The 22,162-nt window shown below is 39.1% G+C and overlaps 1 protein-coding gene across 12 annotated transcripts in view; it reads left to right on the top strand.

Moving 5' to 3' along the window:
• Window positions 1-22,162, top strand: part of LOC141265097 (sodium channel protein type 5 subunit alpha-like) — a 558,194-nt gene that overhangs the window by 471,374 nt on the left and 64,658 nt on the right. For 6 of the 12 annotated variants that reach the window (XM_073677736.1, XM_073677738.1, XM_073677741.1 and 3 more), the window contains one exon: window positions 7,705-7,830. The exons of 3 other annotated variants lie outside the window; for them this stretch is intronic. In XM_073677736.1, the coding sequence (XP_073533837.1) occupies window positions 7,705-7,830 (126 nt within the window). Of the gene's footprint in view, window positions 1-7,704; window positions 7,831-8,200; window positions 8,324-22,162 lie in introns of all 12 variants that reach the window. 3 more of the 12 variants (XM_073677742.1, XM_073677740.1, XM_073677745.1) reach the window with 1 other exon arrangement.

Raw genomic sequence — 22,162 nt, 5'->3', positions numbered from 1 at the left:
TGTTACCAGCAGATACTGTGGTTCTGTTACGGTTTGAGTGCTGAACACTTGACGGTCCCACGGTTGGCAAGTTGGAACTGTGAGATTCACTACGTGCACCACTGGTATTTTGTGGAAAAGCACATGTAAGATTCTGCAACAGTCTCTGCTGATACTCCTGCATGCGTGCATCCCTTTCTATGGCAGGAATAATTTCTGCAAATTTACTTTTGTACCGGGGATCTAACTGTGTGGCAACCCAGTAGTCAGGATTATTTCTAATTCTCACAATTCGAGGGTCATGTTGCAGGTAGTGCAGCAAGAAGGCACTCGTGTGTTGCGCATCCAGGAGCACCAAGTCCCTGTTGTGTTGGTGGCGAGGTAACAATCATGCTTCCTTCCTCTATCCTCTCCCCCCAACCTCGCACAACAGAAATGTGATCAAGGTCTCCCTCATCTGATGAGTCTTCCATCAGTTCGTCCTCCACTTCTTCCTGGGCTCCTGCACCTTCCTCACTAGTTTGGCTGCTACCATGCGCCCTGGTAAAACCATCTCCCCCACCCTCACATGCCTGCCGCCTTGGTGCTGCCGACCGTCTGGACCTTGCAGATGTTAGCCCTTCCGCATACAACTCCTCCTCCTCTACTTCCTCCACCTCCTCTTGTGCCACCACCTGACTCCGAATTCTGTTTAACATGTGCTCCAGCATGTAAATCACCGGAATAGTCATGCTGATAATTGCATCGTCAGCACTAAACCTCTTCGTCGCCATTTCAAAACTGTGCAGAAGGGTGCATAGGTCCCTGATCTGAGACCACTCCTCCAGCGTGATTTGCCCCACCTCTGGATCTCGTTGGCCCAGGCTATACGTCAGAACGTATTGCACCAGGGCTTGTCGGTGCTGCCACAGTCGCTGCAACATGTGCAGAGTTGAATTCCACCGGGTAGGCACATCGCATTTTAGCCGGTGAAGTGGCAGGCCCAACGACTTCTGTAGAGATGTAAGTCGCTGAGCTGCGGGATGCGAACGGCGAAAGTGAGCACACAGCGACCGTGCCCTCTGCAGAAGGCCATCTAGTCTGGGATAGTGGGCTAAAAATTGCTGGACAACCAGGTTCAACACGTGAGCCATACAAGGCACGTGTGTGACATTGCCCCGGCGAAGGGCCACACCCAGGTTTGCAGCATTGTCGCACACGGCCTTCCCTGGTTTCAGGTCCAGTGGAGACAACCATTCATGAAATTGGTTCTCCAGAGCTGACCACAACTCCTCAGCTGTGTGACTCACATTTCCCAGACATTTCAATGTAAAAACCGCCTGATGACGTTGAGCCCTACTGCCAGCATAGTAAGGAGGTGTGCAGGATCCCTTCTGCGCAGTTAGAAAGCTTGTGGCATGACCAGACAGGCTTTGGGTGCAGGTGGAAGACCGAGAGGAGGTTGAGGAGGCAGAAGCAGTGGAGGAACTTTGACATAAAGAGGATTGACGCACAACTCGTGGGGACAGCAAGACTTGGACAGCAGCACCTTGTCCTGCTGTCACCATAGTTACCCAGTGCCCAGTCAGCGACATGTAACGCCCCTGTCCATGCCTACTCGTCCAAGTGTCTGTGGTGAAATGCACCCTGTCACACACAGAGTTTCTCAAAGAAGCGGTGATGTTGTGTGCGACATGCTGGTGGAGCGCAGGCACACCTTTCTTTGAGAAGTAGTGCCGACTGGGCATCTGGTACTGGGGCACTGCGACGGACATAAGGTCTCGAAAATCCTCTGTGTCCACCAGGCGGAAAGGCAGCATTTCTGTAGCCAAGAGCTTGCAGATGGTGAAATTCAACCTCTTAGCTTTCTCATGGCTAGGAGGAAATGGTCTTTTACTTGTCCACATCTGGGGGACCGAGGGCTGGCTATTGTGCTTAGACGGGGTTGATAAGGGTGTCCCCGGCAAACTGCCGGTCTGTGAGGAAGATGCAGGCGGACATGTTAGGTTGCCTTGATCCAAAGGTGGTGCTATCGATGTCGGACAGCGCTCAACACCAGCTGGTGTTATCACCTCCAAAGAAAATGATGACCTGCCAATCACGCTGGCTGTTGCGGGTAAAGAGGTGGCAGGTCTGCGCCCCAAAACAGGTGTGACTGCTGTCCCCCCAGTCACAGAGGATGAAGAGGCCGCGGATGCACAAGATATGGCAGACGGTGGTTGGCCCGGCCGGCTAGGCCGCATTATAGCACACTGAACTTCCCACTGCAACTTATGCTTCATGTCCATGTGCCGGTTCATGCATGAAGTACTCAAACTATGTATTTTTTGGCCTCTACTTAGCTTTTGCTGACAAATGTTACAGATAACACGAGTTGGGTCATCTTTATCGATCTGAAAAAATGCCCAGGCTATGCAAGGCTTAGCACCCATGCGACCTGAAGAGCCACCACGACTTGTGGTGAGAGGCAGAGTTGTGTTTGAGGATGCAGTTGTTGACGTGCTTCCAGTACTACGTCTCTGTCCAGGAAGGCGCAACCTGACCTCGTCGTCACTAGCATCTTCCTCCACCTCCTCTGCTGACCTCATCTCTTGGCTGACTGTGGGTTGACAGTAAGTGGGATCTCCAACCTCATCATCATCACCCTGTGCGTTATCACACCCGTCGTCCTCAGAGCCAACCTGTTCCTGCCCTGACAAAAAACTAAAGTTGTCGCTCCAATCAGGTATTTGAGTCTTATCATCGTCTTCCTCATTGTCTCCACCAACAGGAGTTACAGTTTGGGGATGAGGGTCTACATTATGGTCAGAACCTTCTGTGTCTGGTCCTGGATCCGACTCATAAAGATTCTGGGCATCAGTGCAGATCATTTCCTCGTCTGGATTCACAGAAGCGCTGGAGTCGACCTCTGATTCCCAGGCTATAGTATGAGTAAACAGCTCTGCAGACTGAACCGTCTGTTCTACCTCATACTCAGACGGGCAGCTGGAGATTTGGGAGCTGTGAGGAAGCAAGTGCGATTGGGGTGACACCTTTGAGGACTGGAGTATTTGTGATGTTGAAGTTGATGTGGAGGAGAGCCTACTTAAAGGAGCACTTGATATCCGTTGAAGCACCTGCTGTTTTTGTGCCTCATCTGGAATTTGTAGCGATTGGCATGGCCGTAAGAAAGGGATCTTATCACATTGTCCGCTAAAAGAAGTAGACATTTTAGTTTGACTGGAAGATGGTCTTTCTTCTGCAGATGTTACTGTTGCTTTAACACCTACCCCACGGACACAACCTTTTTTCCCCTTCCCAACACGCCTATTCCCCTTTCCACCAGCAGCAGGCCTTTTTCCACTCATTTTGGTGGTTAACTAATTAACAACTCTGGAGTTGTTTGCACAAAAAAACAATGGATGGGGAACCGAGCAGAGCTGAGTGGCCAAACTGTGGTATTAGGCCAAAACTATTGGCTGGGTTAGATGCAGAAAAAAATTATATTCAATTTGCAACCTGATGGAGGTCAGTATAGATGGACTAATAGAGAAAGTCCCACACACTGCTAGAAGGCCAAATATTTTTTCAGAGCTAGATGCAGAAAAAAATATATTCAGTTTGCAACCTGATGGAGGTCTGTATAGATGGATTAATAGAACAAGTCCCACACACAGCTAGAAGCCCAATATTTTTTCAGAGGTAGATGCAGAAAAAAATATATTCAGTTTGCAACCTGATGGAGGTCTGTATAGATGGATTAATAGAACAAGTCCCACACACAGCTAGAAGCCCAATATTTTTTCAGAGGTAGATGCAGAAAAAAATATATTCAGTTTGCAACCTGATGGAGGTCAGTATAGATGGACTAATACAACAAGTCCCACACACAGCTAGAAGCCCAATATTTTTTCAGAGGTAGATGCAGAAAAAAATATATTCAGTTTGCAACCTGATGGAGGTCTGTATAGATGGATTAATAGAACAAGTCCCACACACAGCTAGAAGCCCAATATTTTTTCAGAGGTAGATGCAGAAAAAAATATATTCAGTTTGCAACCTGATGGAGGTCTGTATAGATGGATTAATAGAACAAGTCCCACACACAGCTAGAAGCCCAATATTTTTTCAGAGGTAGATGCAGAAAAAAATATATTCAGTTTGCAACCTGATGGAGGTCAGTATAGATGGACTAATACAACAAGTCCCACACACAGCTAGAAGCCCAATATTTTTTCAGAGGTAGATGCAGAAAAAAATATATTCAGTTTGCAACCTGATGGAGGTCTGTATAGATGGATTAATAGAACAAGTCCCACACACAGCTAGAAGCCCAATATTTTTTCAGAGGTAGATGCAGAAAAAAATATATTCAGTTTGCAACCTGATGGAGGTCAGTATAGATGGACTAATACAACAAGTCCCACACACAGCTAGAAGCCCAATATTTTTTCAGAGGTAGATGCAGAAAAAAATATATTCAGTTTGCAACCTGATGGAGGTCTGTATAGATGGATTAATAGAACAAGTCCCACACACAGCTAGAAGCCCAATATTTTTTCAGAGGTAGATGCAGAAAAAAATATATTCAGTTTGCAACCTGATGGAGGTCTGTATAGATGGATTAATAGAACAAGTCCCACACACAGCTAGAAGCCCAATATTTTTTCAGAGGTAGATGCAGAAAAAAATATATTCAGTTTGCAACCTGATGGAGGTCAGTATAGATGGACTAATACAACAAGTCCCACACACAGCTAGAAGCCCAATATTTTTTCAGAGGTAGATGCAGAAAAAAATATATTCAGTTTACAACCTGATGGAGGTCAGTATAGATGGACTAATACAACAAGTCCCACACACAGCTAGAAGCCCAATATTTTTTCAGAGGTAGATGCAGAAAAAAATATATTCAGTTTGCAACCTGATGGAGGTCAGTATAGATGGACTAATACAACAAGTCCCACACACAGCTAGAAGCCCAATATTTTTTCAGAGGTAGATGCAGAAAAAAATATATTCAGTTTGCAACCTGATGGAGGTCTGTATAGATGGATTAATAGAACAAGTCCCACACACAGCTAGAAGCCCAATGTTTTTTCAGAGGTAGATGAAGAAAAAAATATATGCAGTTTGCAACCTGATGGAGGTCAGTATAGATGGACTAATACAACAAGTCCCACACACAGCTAGAAGCCCAATATTTTTTCAGAGCTAGATGCAGAAAAAATTATATTCAATTTGCAACCTGATGGAGGTCAGTATAGATGGACTAATAGAGTGATGCTATGCCCAAAAGATTTTACTTCACTAGGTGCAGTAAAAAAATTGGTATTCTATACACAGGTGGTATATCTTGCAACACAGATAGGCTACTCCACTGACTAACACACTCTGCAATAGGCCAAAAAGGATTAGCTTTGCTAGATTCAGCCAAATGCTGTGAAAAAAACTAGCACAGCACTGGCACAGACCTGCCTGGCAAAAACTGATAGGAACTGATGTAACCTAGTCCTGAAAAGGACTCCAATTACAATTAGTCTTTACTCCCACAATCTATCTATTTAAGAGCACAGACCTGCCTGATAAAAGTCGTAGGAAATGCTGTAACCTAGTCCTTAAAAGGACTGCAATCACAACTATTCCCTACTCCCAAGCTATCTGTAGATTTGTGTGAAAATTGGCTTTTAATTAACAAGGTATAGCGCACACAGCAACAGTGGTGCCGTCTAACACGCAGCTGCAGCAGTGAGAAAATGGTGGCGACGGGGAAAATGGCTTGGTCTTATAGGGCAAGGACATGTGACATACACTGCCAATGACACATGCCCTTGCTTGTGTGAAAAAAAGCACTTCGCTCCGTGTGTGCGCTGCTGATAGGCTGACAGATTGCACCTCCCCACTGCAAATGCGGGAAAGAGAAAAAAAAAATGGAGATCTTCATTGTTCCTGCAGAGATCCATCCCCTGCCCCTCCCCCCACCCCGCTGTACACTCAAACTGCGTATTAACATTAATTTTCATCATTACTGAGAAAAAATCCAGTTATGATTTTGGTGCACGAACAGTTATCGAACATAACCTCGAACAGCCGAATTTTTCTCAAATTGTTCGTGTTCGCCGAACGGCTCGAACACCGCCCAAAACAGCTCGGATTTGAGATTGGCGAACAGTTCGAGTAGAACAACGCTCATCTCTAATCCTGGCCTAGACTAGTTAGATAACAGGAGCGGGGTGTCTGACAAAATGTTCTTGAGATAAAAAGTTTAATGTGGGAAATTCCATGGGAAGAGAATGAAAGAAGTATATTATGCAAGGAGTGATAATAACATGATTTTAAAGCAAGCAAAAAAAATGGAGTTGCTCTAGCATGAGTATCAATATGTCCTTTACAGTAGCATAAGAAATGGGGCCTTACTACCTTTCTTTGATGTATTGGTTCAATAATCAGGATTTGACGCTGTCCAGAGCGTGCAAAATCTTTGGTTGGTAACAGCCTATAACAAATTACAGCTGTATCTTGGTTCTGTGCATATTGATTAAAATGTAAGATGTTTCCAAATTAAAACAATGGCTCCTTCTGAGTGTGCTAGGTTCACACATTACATTTGACTTTTGCATACATTATTTTGCACACATGTCAGCACAAGATGATGCTTGTGAAATCAGTCATAAGTCACCCTTTACAATAAGAAACCGCTGTTTGTGTTCTGCAAAGTCCAGCACAAAATTTCCAAAAAGTTAAAGGGGTTTTCCCGCGAATAAAGGTTCATTTTAATCAATAGATCTTGGAATAATAATAATTTCCACTATTGGATGTGTTTAAATAAAATGTTCCTGTGCTGATATAATCTTATAAATGTGCCCCTGCTGTGTACTGTGTAATGGCTGCGTCTGACTGTACAGGAACATGGTCTGGCCATACCACAGCTCCTGGGCCGGGGAGTAAGCAAAAGAGAGTATACAGACAGGACAACACAGGATCACAGCTGCTGCTTTCTGTGAGGTAAAACTTTTCACTGCCTGTTTTTAAATAATGTTTTACTTCAAAGAAAGAATTATTTGTGATCCCGTATAAGGTGTAATCGAAGCCTTAAACTAAAACAAAACAAAAAAGCAGTGAAGAATATTGCTAAAAGTATTCCTTTTACTCTAGTAATAATGCCAATGTAAATTTAGAGAATAGTATTGTGACTGCACAATTCCCCATTAGAAATAAACACGATGCCTTGAAGCATTGATTTACAAATTCTGTTAGTAGTCCTCATCAACTAGCTTTTCACAATCTTGAAATAAGAAGGTATGTAAACATTGGCACAGAAGGATCGATCATTATCTCAGGAGGACCTAGGAAAATCACACGGATTAGCTCATTTGTTGACAACAAAGGAGATTATTAGACCCACTTTACATCTGAGGTTGAATTAATCTCACATCCAAGATCTAACAGATAACATAAGAAAACCTTCCCCCGACGAAGCAGCGTACATGGCCTGATGTAAGATGAGTTTATCATTCACCAGCACTTCATTGTTGATGTCTTATCAATGCAAATAAAATACATTTAAGCATCTGGTGATCAATAAACCATTATTAAAACTATGGCTGATGTAATACATTTTGAAGTGTATCTGCCTCGCAACTTAATTTGTCAAATAACCGCTTTCCCCTTTGGAAACCAACGAGGATGACTACAGACAACAGGCGGGATCTAATTTGATTTTCTTGCATTTGATCAATAATTTTACATTTCGTTCAATCTATACAGATTTCAGTAGCTTGTCTGATAGCAACTTTTGGAAATGGTCAAGGCCAAGTGGGTTCCGTGAAGTCTCTCAGAACTCTGAGGGCATTGAGGCCCCTACGAGCCTTGTCCAGATTTGAAGGAATGAGGGTAAGGGTAAAAGTTCTATGGATGTCTCTAATTGATTTTACTTTTACAGGAAAATAACATTCTTTTCTTTCTCGTTGTGGTTAAGGAACTGCAGTATAAGTAGTAATGCTGAACTCAAGTCAATGTCTAGAGTTGAAGATGGTTGAAATTCAGTCTAATGGGGTCACATAGGGGCATCCTCATAGTCTCATCATCAAAGTCAAACTAAAAGTACATTGAAAGGGTGCTGAATCTCTACAACTGCAGTTCCTTCCTAATGCTTTAACGCTTGCTTTTTGTAGGTCCAATGTTCCTCTTCTCCAGCATTAATGTAACAATGGAGATGACCGTGAGTTAACAGCTTGGATTCTGCTTTTGTGTCTCCATTCAGGTGTCATTAATAAGCCTCATAGCAACTGCACTGGGATTCTCCGAATTTGGTCCTATTAAATCACTTAGGACCCTCAGAGCTTTGAGACCATTAAGGGCTTTATCACGGTTTGAAGGGATGAGGGTAAGATTATAATGGCAACCTGGGGTCAATTTAAATCAAAAGCATGTCAAGGACCCCGTTTTATTTGAACTTTTTGTGATTAGATCTGTATACAATATTGGCGTGAACCATTTGGTATACAGTAGTTTCTTCTATTTTGATACATTTGTTTCATCTCTGTATTGGGGATTATGGTTATCAATGGGGAAAATACATTACAAAGAATGAAACAAATAATAAAAAGATTTCAGATGAGGGTACATCATCGATCAAACAATGCAATGAGTTACTGGCAATGGAACTTAAAATTTATGACCCATTTTAAAATTTGTGGCTCATTTAACTAATTTTTTTTTAAGTTCTGAATCCATGAATACATTCATTGCAAATACTTTCTTCTGAAATACTTCTTTTTTTTTTCTTTCTTTGCTGGCATGACAATTATGATTTCTGATCTGCATGTTCACTCTTACTAATCATTCCTGTTTGACAAATTGATCCTTTTTTTTACATGGAAACCTCATTCACTTGCATGCCATTTCCATGTTTACGTCCTAATCAAAATGTTCTCTACAAAACACGTCTGTTACAGTTTATGGATGTGTTCAAATTACTGATTGTAAGTCAAACATAGTTATTCATCTCCACCCGTCTGATAGAAAATAATGAGCGACAGATCAACTTTTGTGCATACTTTATGTTTATTGTAGCTTAGCTGCGGAATTTTTAGGAATCTTTCACATATAGTTTCCCCAGAAATGCAAATTTCACTTAATTTTTCTGAACCTAAGATCTCTTGTTGTGTTAAATGAGGTTATATTTTATGTAATATATAAGTACACATGTCAAAAACAATGACGACAACAACAATATTAGTAGTATTAATAGGAATGATAATAAGTACCATAGTGATGATAACCATATCAAATTTTAACTGATGCACAAGAAATTAATATTCTCAGCTTCTTTGTTTCTTAAGCTAGGGCTTCACAGCGATGTGTTGCATAAAAGAAAGACAGGTTGTACTTTTGTGCAACTTGCTGTAAAAAAAAAAACCCAAAACAGCCAAACCGCACACAAGTCACAAGTGACTTGCAGTTGTAGGTGTTTCACATTAAAGGGGGTCCTCAGGAATAGCATAAGTAAAGAAGGATATGTCATTGTCTAAATTTCAAGTACTGTTATTTAGCAAATCACTCTCGTTTAGTCCAAGAAGGTATTTGCTGTAATACATCAAAATGGCCGCCACCTTTTACACTTATAGAAACCTGTCCTAGAATGTATAAGGATTGATGCCTGTGAGCACGTGCAATAAGATATTTTGCAGGTTTATAGTACTTGGCTATCTATAGATTATATTCAGGTCACAGCAATCACTCAGCATTCAGGTGTATCGGTTGGTCAACATTCAAAGCAGCTTCTAACTCAGCACTCCTGATATCTTCAGAATTAGATCAGATAGACAGCAGGGTGAGCAGTCTCTTCTTACCTCAACACTTCTGGTATCACCAGCATTAGATCAGGTAGACAGGAAGGATGGCAGTGTGAGCAGTCTCTTCTTACCTCAGCACCCCTGTTATCGTCAATATTAGATCAGAAAGACAGCATGAATGGCGGTGTGAGCAGCCTCTTCTTACCTCAGCACCTCTGTTATTTCAATATTAGATCAGATAGACAGGATGGACAGCACTGTGAGAAGCCTCTTCTTCTTTCTGCACTCCTGGTATCTTTAGTATTAGATCATAAAGACAAGGTGGACAGTAGTGTGAACAGTCTCTTCTTACCTCAGCACCTCTGTCATTTCTAATATTAGATCAGATAAACATGGTGGATAGCAGTGTGAGCAGCCTCTTCCTTGCCTCAGCACCCCTGGTATCTCCTGAATTAGATCAAAATATCCATCGGGCGCACATCTTCATACACATGAAGACAGGAACGGAGCTTCCTATTGCACATGCTCACTAGCACCACTTCTATTAACATTGTAGGACAGGTTTCTTTCAGCGGCCATTGTGATGTATTAGTGATTATCTCCCCAGAGAAAATAAACATGCTTTGGTAATTAAAGGCACTTAGGAATTTATTTCTAATGAAATTTTATTTCTTAATTTATTTTAATAATATTCACATAGAATCTCTTTAAAGCTTTTGGGGACAAAATCACATAAAACTTACAATCTGCGATCAAATCTCCAATGCTTAAATAATTACCACTTGTCTAACAACTGTTACACCACTGCATTATCTTCCTAATATAATTTGGGCATCTTCAGAGAAAAAAAATTCTACTTTAATTTTTGTTCGGAAACTGCGCCAGCCTCGTCCATGGTTTGGCTGCTTTGTTCAACTCTCTAGTGAAATCCTGTATGAATCTAGCCTACAGCTAGTATTACCCAATATGCTCCAATAAAAGAAGTTAATATTGCAAATTACAGCATAGAAAATAATTTCAGGCTCTTAAAGAGATTATAATTTTTTAATTTAGTAGGAAAAGCTTTTTGTTAGAACTGTTTACAAATATTTTGAAAAACTCATAATATGGACCAGAAATTCACAACTTTTTGGCAGGGAGCCCTTGAATTTAATTTCCCTTCCTGGCCACTTCTCCTAGCCAGATCTTCAAAATAAGGTCACAGCCCCACTACCAGTATTCGGTCAATATTCGTCAGTATTTTTTCTCAGGAGTGGGAGCCAAAACCAGGATTGGGTGATAAATGCAGAATTGGTGACTTGTTTCTATTATACCTTTTCTCTGATTGTTCCTCACCTGGTTTTGGCTCCCACTCCTGAGAAAAAATACTGACCGAATACTGACCAAATACTGATAGTGGGGCCATGGCCTTAGTCTAATTGTGTCGGAAAAGTAAAGGATTCCACAATTTGCAGTCTGGGCTGTTGGTCAAGAAAAGTAAAAGTGTCAGCTCTATCTGGTTCTATCTTCTAGGTAACTTCTTAGCAGGTTCAAAGATAACTTCCTACACTTTTCTGAACCTGGACAGAATTTTAGAAATATATAGATTCCGGTGGTTTAATCTATAGTGATCTTTAACCATTGGAGATGTCTTTATATAAACTTATACAAATTGGCAAAAAGCCATTGTGTCATCTGCTATAGAGAATATTTAAAACTGGTAGTCATGAAAGCATTCTTACAAAACCTAAAGGATGACTACACAAATAATGATACAAAATTGATTTATTAATTTACATAATCATAATTTCATAACTGACAGACATCTAAAAATGTATTAAAAAGTTGTGAATTTAATCAATAATGACAAGAAGGGTTTAGACTGAGTTTACTCACTACCAAATATATTAATGGCCTATAGAAATAACTACATCATTGTTTTTCACTCATAGTCAATGCAATACACTAATCAAAAATAATATATATAATGTAATATTAGGAAATAGGAGTACATCAAGATATATTGATTACAATTAATGCTAGGTATATATACTATTTATGTGATTTATACAACATGATAATGAAAATTATTACATTATAAACATAATATGGCCAGAGCATGTGTTTATGATAATGAAAAGTGCAGAGAAATACGAGGGTATATTGAATAGCTGCAACTGGTAAAGTGCCTAGTGCCATCCCCTAGACAAACAATACATGCTGATAAAGAATCAGCTATAAGTTGCATCAAGTAACACAAAAGTGCATTAAAGGGAGAGTAACAGCTAACAGTATATCGCTTCCGCGCTGAACGCACGTTTCGCCATTGCTTCTTCTAAGGTGTGGGTAGAAAAAGCAACGGCGAAACGTGCATTGGGTGTGTCTGTAATACACTGTTTGCTGTTACTCTTCCTTTACTGCTAATCGGTGTTACTTGATATGACTTATAGTTGACTCATCAGCATGTATTGCTTGTCTAGGGGATGGCACTATGCACTTTACCAATTGTAGCTATTCAGTTCAAAACCCTAGTATTTCTCTATGCACTATGCACTTTTCATTATCATGTTGTATAAATCCCATATATATGGGATGAATTGTATTCAACATATCTTGATGTAATACTATACTATCTCATAATATTACGTTATAGATCCATTATTTTTGCTTAGTGTATTGCACTGATTATGAGTCATAAACATTGATGTAGATATTTCTATAGGCCGTTAATGTATTTTGGGAGTGACCAAACTCAGTCTAAACCCTCCTTTTCATTATTGATTAAATTAACCACTTTTTATTACATTTTTAGATGTCTGTCACTTATGTAATTATGATTATGTAAATTAATAAATCTATTTTATACCATTATGTGTGTAGTCATCCTTTAGGTTTTATTGGAGATGTGTTGAAGTATAGAGAAGCTTAGCCTGGTGACAGTCATGCCGGCACATAAGCATTGCTCTAAGCGTATGTTAGAAGCCTATTAATGCACTTGGCTGTGAGCCCTGTTTCTTCCGCTGCAGTAAACAGCAATTAGCAATATTTGTAATTAGATATTGTTAGAGGGAAGTTTATTTTCTCTAATTTCCTTTCAGTTTGAACATTTTTTTGTTCTGGTTAATTTGAATAATGGCGCACAGCAGAATGAATAGATCGTACACAAGTAATAAATGCGCAGCTTCCTGCCCACATCTCTCCAGCAATTACATTTATACTCTGGTCGGCACAAGGATCCTAATATTATGATATAACAATTTACATTTTCTTGCAGGTCATGGTGACATGTTCCAATAGACTGTAATATTAGAATTCTTGATAGGAGAGATATTATTAGAAAATATGTCAATTCAGTTCCAACTTTATTGCAAGGTACCGATTACCGTAATTAAGCTTTGGTTTCTGTGCAAACTATTGTAGTTGTCAACTTTGAAGAGACTTAAATGGGAGATGCTGGAACCCAATGCAAAATTTGTCACAGCCCCATATGAATAATTTATTATAGTAGCATCTTCTTATGTTGCAGGGTAGGGGGCTTTTGGACCAACTTAGTTCTCCGAATCTAGTTGGCTGCTGCCTTTTTACCCCCTATAGTTAAATATTTGCAGCTTTATTAAACCAAGCATTTTCCCTGGAAAGGCCATTTAGATGAATGGCCATACAATACATATACTAGATAGACCAGCCTGGTCTGCTAAAGCAAGGACCACTCTTTTTTTTCAGAGACTCTCTGCATTAGTTCATAGTTCGTGATCCAAAATAGAGTCTGATTTCTGATGCTGTTATGCCCTAAGAGGCCATTTATTCTCTTGTTTTAAAGGGAATATCTCACCCCCTGGGACCCTTTTAAGCTATTACTATGGGCATACAGGAAATAGAATGGTTAAATTAGTCTTACCTGTATGCATCATAGTTGCTGTCTAGATGTTGAGAAATGCACTTTGACTCGCCGGCACCTGCGCAGAAGCCGGGTGAAGACACTGCCCATAGAAGAGCGGATAGGGTACACAGAACAGCATGAGTGCAGTGCACAGGCGCGGGATTACGGCACTGCAACTGCATGTCACAGGGCAGTGTGATGTGCATGGGAGGGGTTAGTATTGTAATGAAGAGAGTAGGCAGAGATTCCTTCCAGGCACCGCATGCCATGGACCACGGAAGGAATCATTAACATGAAAAATTAAAAGTGCATTTCTCAACATCTAGACCACAACTATGAGGCATACAGGTTAGACTAGTTTAACCATTCTATTACCTGTATGCCCATAGTAATAGCCTAAAAGGGTCCCAGGGGGTGACAGATTCCCTTTAATTGGTCCTTTGAATTGTATCCATTTTACCTACACCTATTGTAGTCAATAGGAGCTATAGAAATACAGTATCTTTAATCTCCATGATATAGGTTGGTGACCACTGTTCTACATAGTCACTCTCCAGTGTAAATTGGGGATATGAGAACACCACCGATCTAAAACCTGCATGTAAGTGCAAGTTTACACAGACCGACCGGTAGCACGATATGACTGCTGATTGATAATCTTTTACTGAGCCACGGTTGTTTGAATGCCTGTTTATAGGTAGACCAAAGTAAACAATGCACACTGAGTGATCTGTACTAGATCTCTCAGTACACATAGGCTGCCATTGTTCTCAGCAGCGAGAGTACGATGAACCGCCTAGAACGATGATCTTTTATGCGGAATAAAAGATAATTTCAACTGATGTATCATCATTCATCCTTCATCTAGTGATCAGCCGCCTGTTTGCAAAGCAAGATAATTGTGATATGATCGTTTTTAACAACTCTTGTTCATGATTATCATCCTGCCATCAGGAATTTCAGGGCTCCATACTCACAACATTTTTGGACCCTCTTGAGACTCCGCTCAGGCTCCACCCCAACTCCGCCTTCACCCTTCAAGCCTTCCCCAGTCCCATTGCCCACTTTTGGAAAAACTCCACTTCTGCACCATGTCCTCACCAATCACACATTAACAGTTCACATCAAACATCATATCACATACATATCTATCAGCTTTTTTGACCAAAAGATTTTTTAAGCCTGTCACCATGACAAGGTGGACGATTTTGTCAGGGCCCTAATCTACTCTAACCTATTAAAAATGTGTTAACTTATCCAATACTCTTTTTAGGTATATTTTTATTTATTTTTATTTAAGAGAATGTTTCATATACATTTTTTAAAATGACCAATAATACCACATACAAGGGACAAATACTGTCACACCATGGCCAGACCACATATTACCGCCACATAGTAGCCAAATAATACCACATACAAGTAACAAATACCACTGCACCATGACCAGACGACATATTACCACCACATAGGGATCAAATAATACCACATACAAGGAACAAATACAGCCACACCATGACCAGATCACATATTAACACCATTTAGTGACCCAATAATACCACATACAAAGAACAAATACCTCCACACCATGATCAGACCACATATTACCACCACATAGTGACCGAATATTACAATACTCATCATTACTAGAAAAAAAACACAATACTAATATTATCATAAGAGCCATTATACACAGGAGTTCTGTACATAGTATACAGTGTATAGTGTAAGTGTACAGGCAAAAAACACTGACTCACTAGTGACATCTCTAGTTTAAGTCCTTCACCAATCTTTTCTTCATCATCCAGTGCAGACTGCCATCACTTCTTCCAGCCATGAATCATCTCTGCAGAAAATAACACACAGTTATCTAGAGCACTGCTTCCAGAGCACATTCCCCACTTTTTCCTCAACTTCTACACTACGCCAGATGAAGAAAAAAGTGACATAATGCCGCCCATCACAGTAACAGGAGACCCCCCCCCATTGAAAACAGTATCCTCAAAAATAAAATCCATTACAGCAGTAATAATATCCCTTAATTAGCCCCTACAGTAATTATGTCCCACATCCTGGCCCCTTCCAGTAATAATGTCCAACATCCTGGACCCCATGTGTCTCATTCCTGGCCCCCTTATGTCTCATTCCTGGCAACTATGTGTCTCATTTCTGGCCCCCATATATCTGTTCCCCATATTGCGGCTTTTCAGTGCAAGCAAATAAAAAAAAGTTTCTTCTTACCTGGCCACAGTCCATCGGCAATCTCTTCCTTTTAGATATGCGGCGCGGATGCCCCGGCGCATGGCAGTGATGTCTCATCCAGTCAGGCTCCAACTCTTTGCTTCTGCTCACCGGGCCCCATACACCAGAAAAGGTAGTAATGCCCTGATGGTGGCCTGCTGTGTATGTGCCCCATACGTCAGTAGTCCTAAGGAGCAAGGTGGCCTTAGATTGGTGCCATAAACTTCTTTAATAAGTGAAGCACAGTGAGTGATCATATGTACTCTAATGATATGTGTATTTTGAGTAAATTATTCATGAATGGGATACGTGATTTACAAGGCACTACAGAAACTCTGATCTAAATAGACTAATCTCATTTACTTACATTCACACAGTAATATTAGGACAATTTAGCAGCATCAGTGAAAGAATTATTGATTTTTTAAAGAAGATTTAAAAAAGATGCCAGTATTATATTACCTAAATGCATTTGTCCAGGAATTATCATCATTATGAATTATCCATGATGGAACTTCAGAAAACATGGTAATTTTTTATATTTAGCTGCTTAAACCTCTTACCAAACAGATAAGTGTTTCTCCTAAAGTTGAAGGAGATTTTCATTAATTATCATTTTTATGATGACCCTATACATATACATACATAGTGGTAAAACCACTTGTGATCAACTTGCTAACTTGGAAAAAGCATTTAAAGGAAATTTAGACTAAAGAGGTAAGTTGATCTATTTCACATAAAGATGTCCTCTTGCTTATGTGTTTTTTTTTACTTTTTTTTATTTTATGCAATATTTTTTTTTATCTGTAAATTAACTATACTAAGATTAAAAAAATTAGGATAAATTGACATAACCAACTGGCCTGTAGAAGTGAGGTGGACCCATTAATACCACTCACATAGATTGCCTTTCATGGAACCAGAATCCGACATGCCCACTTCTTCTTTTCTCTAACTGCAGTGATGCCGCCATATACAGTTTATGTGAGAAGTGGTTATCTTTCCCTTTTCTGTTGTTTTCCAACAACAAAATCTTCTATTCTAGATTTATCCAACATGTAGTCATCAGAAAAACTAAGTGCACTTTTGTAGAATTCTACAGTTTTACATATCAGGATGTTTATAAAAATATATGGTCCTTAGAGGGTCCTAATATACAACCAGTTCAATCTCAGATGAACAAAACCTCAAAACCTTAACCGGTGGAAATCTCTCTTCTCGGTTTCGCAATTTGCTACAATTTCTTAATATAGGATATTTTTGAGTACGTCTAAAACATATGCTGTGAACCTTGATGATGATTAAAAACAGCATTTAATAAAAAATTCTAAATCTCAAACTTGGCAGAATTAGTGATTGAACTGCCAAGATGACAACGTTGAGACTAAAGATGTCATTTAGAATCTCAGTCGGGTCAGAAGAAGGTCCGAAGTGATTCATATCTCACCAGCCTACACATTGTTTTCAGACAAGAACAGTTTGCATCTTATCACTCTAATATATATTATTTTTCAGACCTGTGGTTACATTTTAGTTTTTATAGATGTTAAGAACATTTTTAGCCATTATGTAATGCTACATTAACTTGGTTGAAAGTCATTGGCGTCACTTGGTCTTCCTGTTAGATTTTCTTGATTATCATCACATACAATATATTACTGATATTCTCATATGAGCTAAGGGACCCTAGGACTCTCTCAGGTTTCTGGTCTGGGTTGTCCACAATCATTAAGATTCTTAGAACTTGATCAAACATTAATGTCAGATGATTAATGTACACAGTACATAATTTTATTTCCTAAATTGTCCATATGTTTTAGCAATGTAAAGGAACATTCTTCGACTTTCAACCAACCCTTTGCTTTAACAAAGAGACTCCAGTAATCTTTTTTGGAGAGCCTTTTAGCTCAAAACTTTTGTTTTTGAGCTTTTGTGATCATACTGTTATGAAAACAAATGGGGAATTAAAAACTATAACCTCAAAGCTCCGTGGTCCACTTCAGCTAGGGTGCTGTTGGGTCTCATGAGTCTAGTCATAATGATGCTGAATTTTAACGTTGGATCCGGAGGTTTGCTGTAACAATAGTTAACCCTACAGTTTCCATTTTTAAATTCATATACAGTGCTATGCTATATTATATTTCTGAACTATTGTATAACCAGTTCGTTTTAGCAGTACTAACGCAGCAGTGCCCCTTATAGTGCCGTAGGATGTGGCACAAGTAAAATCATTTCTATACAACCACCACAATTAGGGCCTTTTAACATTTTAGAATATCTATGTCGGGATTGTATGTAAAATATGACTTTAAAATATGATTCTATAAAATATATTGAAGCGACTTCTTTGTCTTTCCCAGAAAAAAATTATTTCATGTACCAATGCAAAATATCTGGAAAAAACAGGCTACACTTACAGGACAATTAAAGAAGCAAACTGTTTTTCATTTAAGCTAAACACATTTATTGCACAATGAGCTAATTCATATGCCTTCATAATGGTCTGAAAATTTGGCCCTCTCATCTCCCCAGAGGCCTGCCGTTGGCAGTGATGCCTAAAAATGTCACCTTTAATATGCAGAAATTCGGAGCCCTAGCTGTGGCACACAATAAAGCGGGATTGTTTTCAGACTGGAAGGGTTCAGAGCACAATACATGTTCCAGTTGTACAAAATCTTTCACGAGTATGCGGCAATATTGCCAGTAAAGTGAAAATCATTTTTTGGAATGTGAACTTTAAGGAAAGAATTAAAAAAGAAATAGAGAAGACCAAAAGTTCAGGTTCACCTTTGTTGACCTTTTAGAAATAGGAAATTGCTTAAAAAGTGACTGCACAATATTATTTTTATTGGTGTTGTTCACATTTAGTTACAGTGGATAAAAAGTCTACACACCCCTCTGAAATTTTTGTCATGTAAAAAAATCATATCGGAACTTTTTCCACCTTTAATGTCATCTATAATCTGTACAATTCAATTGAAAAACAAACTGAAATCTTTTGGGGTGGAAAACGAAAAATAAAGAACTAAAATAATGTGGTTGCATAAATATGAACACCCTTAAACTAATACTTTGTTGAAGTACCTTTTGAATTTATGAAAGCATTCAGTCTTATTGGGTAGGAGTCCATAAGCTTAGTACATCTAGAATTGGCAATCTTTGCCTACAGTTCCCCTTCAGGAGAGTTCAAAATCTGTCTGATTGTAAAGGCGTACACACCAGTACTTGCCAGAAATTCCTGCTGCTCCTTTAATGTTACGGTAGACCTCTTGGTAGCATCCCGGACCAATTTCTTCTTTCCTTTTTATCAGTTTTTAAGAGATGTCCAGTTCTAGGTAATGTCACCGTTGTGCCAAATTCAAGTAAATTCTTGATGACAGTCTTCACAGTGTTCCATGGTATATTTAATGCCATGGAGATTGTTTTGTACCTTCTCTTGTCTGATAAGTTTCAACAATGTAATCCCTTTGCTGTGTTGTAAGCTGCCTAAGGACCATGGCTTTTGCTTTACAATGCAAATAACAAAATGTCAGGAAAATCCTCCTAGAATAGATAAACTTTATAAGAATCCTTGTGAATGATGGCAGCTGTGTGCTGACTATTTAAATATGTTTAAATGTGATTGGCTAATTCTGAACACAACCGCATCCCCAATTATAAGAGGGTATTCACACTTATACAACCACATTATTTTATTTTTTCTTTTATTTACATTTTCCCCCTCAAAATAATTTCAGTTTGTTTCTCAATGGATTTGTACAGATTATGGCTGACATTAAAGGTGGAAAAAGTTCTGACTTGATTCTTCTAATCTTGGTATGATTTTTTTTTACATGACAAAAAACTGGCATTCTAACAGGGGTGTGATGACTTTTTATATCAACAGTATTCTTTCATAATGGGAAAGACAGTGCACTGTTTTTTTTTAAGAGTAAATTCCAAAGTATTACAACGGCAAAAGTGAGCCTTGCGGCATACCATAGCTATAGATGGTGCAGAGGACTTCATCAGATATGGCCAGTGGAGGGGGAGTGGGTCACAGAACTCCTTCAACTCTCAATATAAAAATACTTGATTTTTATTTCATATATAGATTGCATGCACAGCTATATCTGCAGCCGGACCACACGCTTATTGTTGCTGTTCATCCTTTTAAATGCCACTGTCAATCACCAGTGTGAGCATACAACAATACTATTGTTCAATGGGTTATCATGGCTACCACGAGTCATGGCTCCCAGGAGAAGACCCCTTGGTTGCCATCTTTGTCCTCCACCAAGTTTGTGGGTGGTTTTAATAGGGTAAGTTTGTCTTTATACTGCATTTTTCTTTAAATGCTGCAGTTGTATTGCAGTATATAGAACAAGAGATCAAACGATCGTAGTTCAAGTCTTCTAAGCTTACTGAAAAACAAAAAAAGTAAAATCAAATTTTAAAATATGATAAGAAAAAATGAAAATAAATAAATAAAATAGAAAATACTATATTTTGGATCAATTCCTTTTCCCCTTTAATAATATAGAAATAAAAAAGTAAAAACAAATAAGCATAATTGGTATTGTACATCTGTCCTATCTATCCAAATATACAATTATTTACCAATATAGTCAGTTACGTAAGGATGATGAAAATTCAAAATTGTGTATTTTGTGACAGCGCCTCATTAGAAATATGCAATAAAAAACACTGAGAACATCATAAGTACCCCCAAATTGTATCAATAAAAGCACAATTCTCCAAGCAAAAAACAAATTTTGACATAGCTTCATTGACAGAAAAATAAAAAAGTGACGGGTCTCAGAAAACGGTGACACAAACCAATTTTTTTCACGAGTCGCTAAGTAATTTTTACTGCACAATGAATGCTATAAAAACAAAACGCAAAAAACAATTGTAGAATTCCATTTTTTTCTTTCACAATTCCAACACATTTGGAATTTTCTTCCCCTTTTTGGAGTGTATTTCATGTTAAAATGAATGATATAATGTTATTTAAAACTACAGCTCGGCCTGCAAAAAAAAAGCAAGTTGTCCTACTGCTATGTGGGTGGAATAATAAAAAAGTTGTGGCTCTTGGAAGAAGCAGATGAAAAACCGAAAGTGCAAAAACAGAAAATTGCCCCAATTGGAAAGGGGTTAAATTCTTCCATCTGACACTAAAAAGCATAATATAAATAAATGCTTAAATGGCCATAATTTAACACTTGTATTACCAGCACCACACGCGGACCCTCTATATCTCAAAAAGGATCCAATACAACATCTTTATCTACTTATTAGGTACAATGCCCATGGGATTGTAGCAACTCTAGATAATATGTAATAAAGGAGAAAAGAGAGTCCATGCTACTGGATACTAAAAATATATAGTTTATTTAACAATTAATTAAAAACAGACATTACATATAGGATGGGCAATGTTGAAACAATGAACTCAGTACTGAGGTTGGTAGTACCACAATATACTACAGTAGATAAGACCACAGGACCACATGGGATAATAGCCTAAATGAAAGAATATCACTCCAGCTAGTGATCAAGGTAGCGTGCTATGTCCATAATAGGTGCCACAATAGTATATCCTAACATTGAGTGATGCACAGTACATCATGCAAACAATGTATGTAAAAGGGAGCAGTGCCCATTCTATCATTTGTAGCACACACCCAGCCAGGGTGTCAGAGACAAAATTGCACCATATAAGGGTATACAAAAGTCACACTGTAAAATGGTCACTTACCCATTGTCGTGCATGGTAGTGGCACACCAGCCTCCGTTACCCCAATGCGCGTTTCGCTATGCTTGCTTCCTCAGGTGGTGGGACCCTCTTTATCTGTTGACCTGAGCGCAGATGATCATAGAGATCTATGGTGATCTAAATTTTATGCCAATCAGACCTAGAAATGCTGGGTGTTGTACCTTTTAATACACAGCTGCATGACTGCTTCTGAAAGTGATCTTATAAAGATAATTATGAAATAAATTAGCACTGAGTTTTGGCGCCCCCCCCCCCAAAAAAAAATACCAATATAAGTTAAAGAAATTATAAAAAGAAAGAAATAACAGTTACAGTAATAAAAATGTATATCTTCTAAGGCTGTGTGCACACTATGCGTTTTTTAATGGTTTTCACAGCGGCAATTCCGCTGCAGAAGCGCTTAAAAAATGCTTGGTAGAAAGTCGCAGCACTACCAATTATTTTGCCTAAGCGCTGCGTTTTCGCCACCATTGACTTGCATTGGAACACATGGAATCCGCATCACTACATGTGCACATGCGGATATCATGCGTTTCAATGTGCAGATGGTACCCGGGTTTGGAGAAGAGG

Source organism: Phyllobates terribilis, unplaced genomic scaffold (genome assembly GCF_046119375.1).
Source record: "Phyllobates terribilis strain yellow unplaced genomic scaffold, ASM4611937v1 Scaffold_4__5_contigs__length_816908805, whole genome shotgun sequence".
Taxonomy (NCBI): domain Eukaryota; kingdom Metazoa; phylum Chordata; class Amphibia; order Anura; family Dendrobatidae; genus Phyllobates; species Phyllobates terribilis.
The sequence above is the reverse complement of the archived record's forward strand: the minus strand, read 5'-3'. Positions and strand labels throughout refer to the sequence as shown.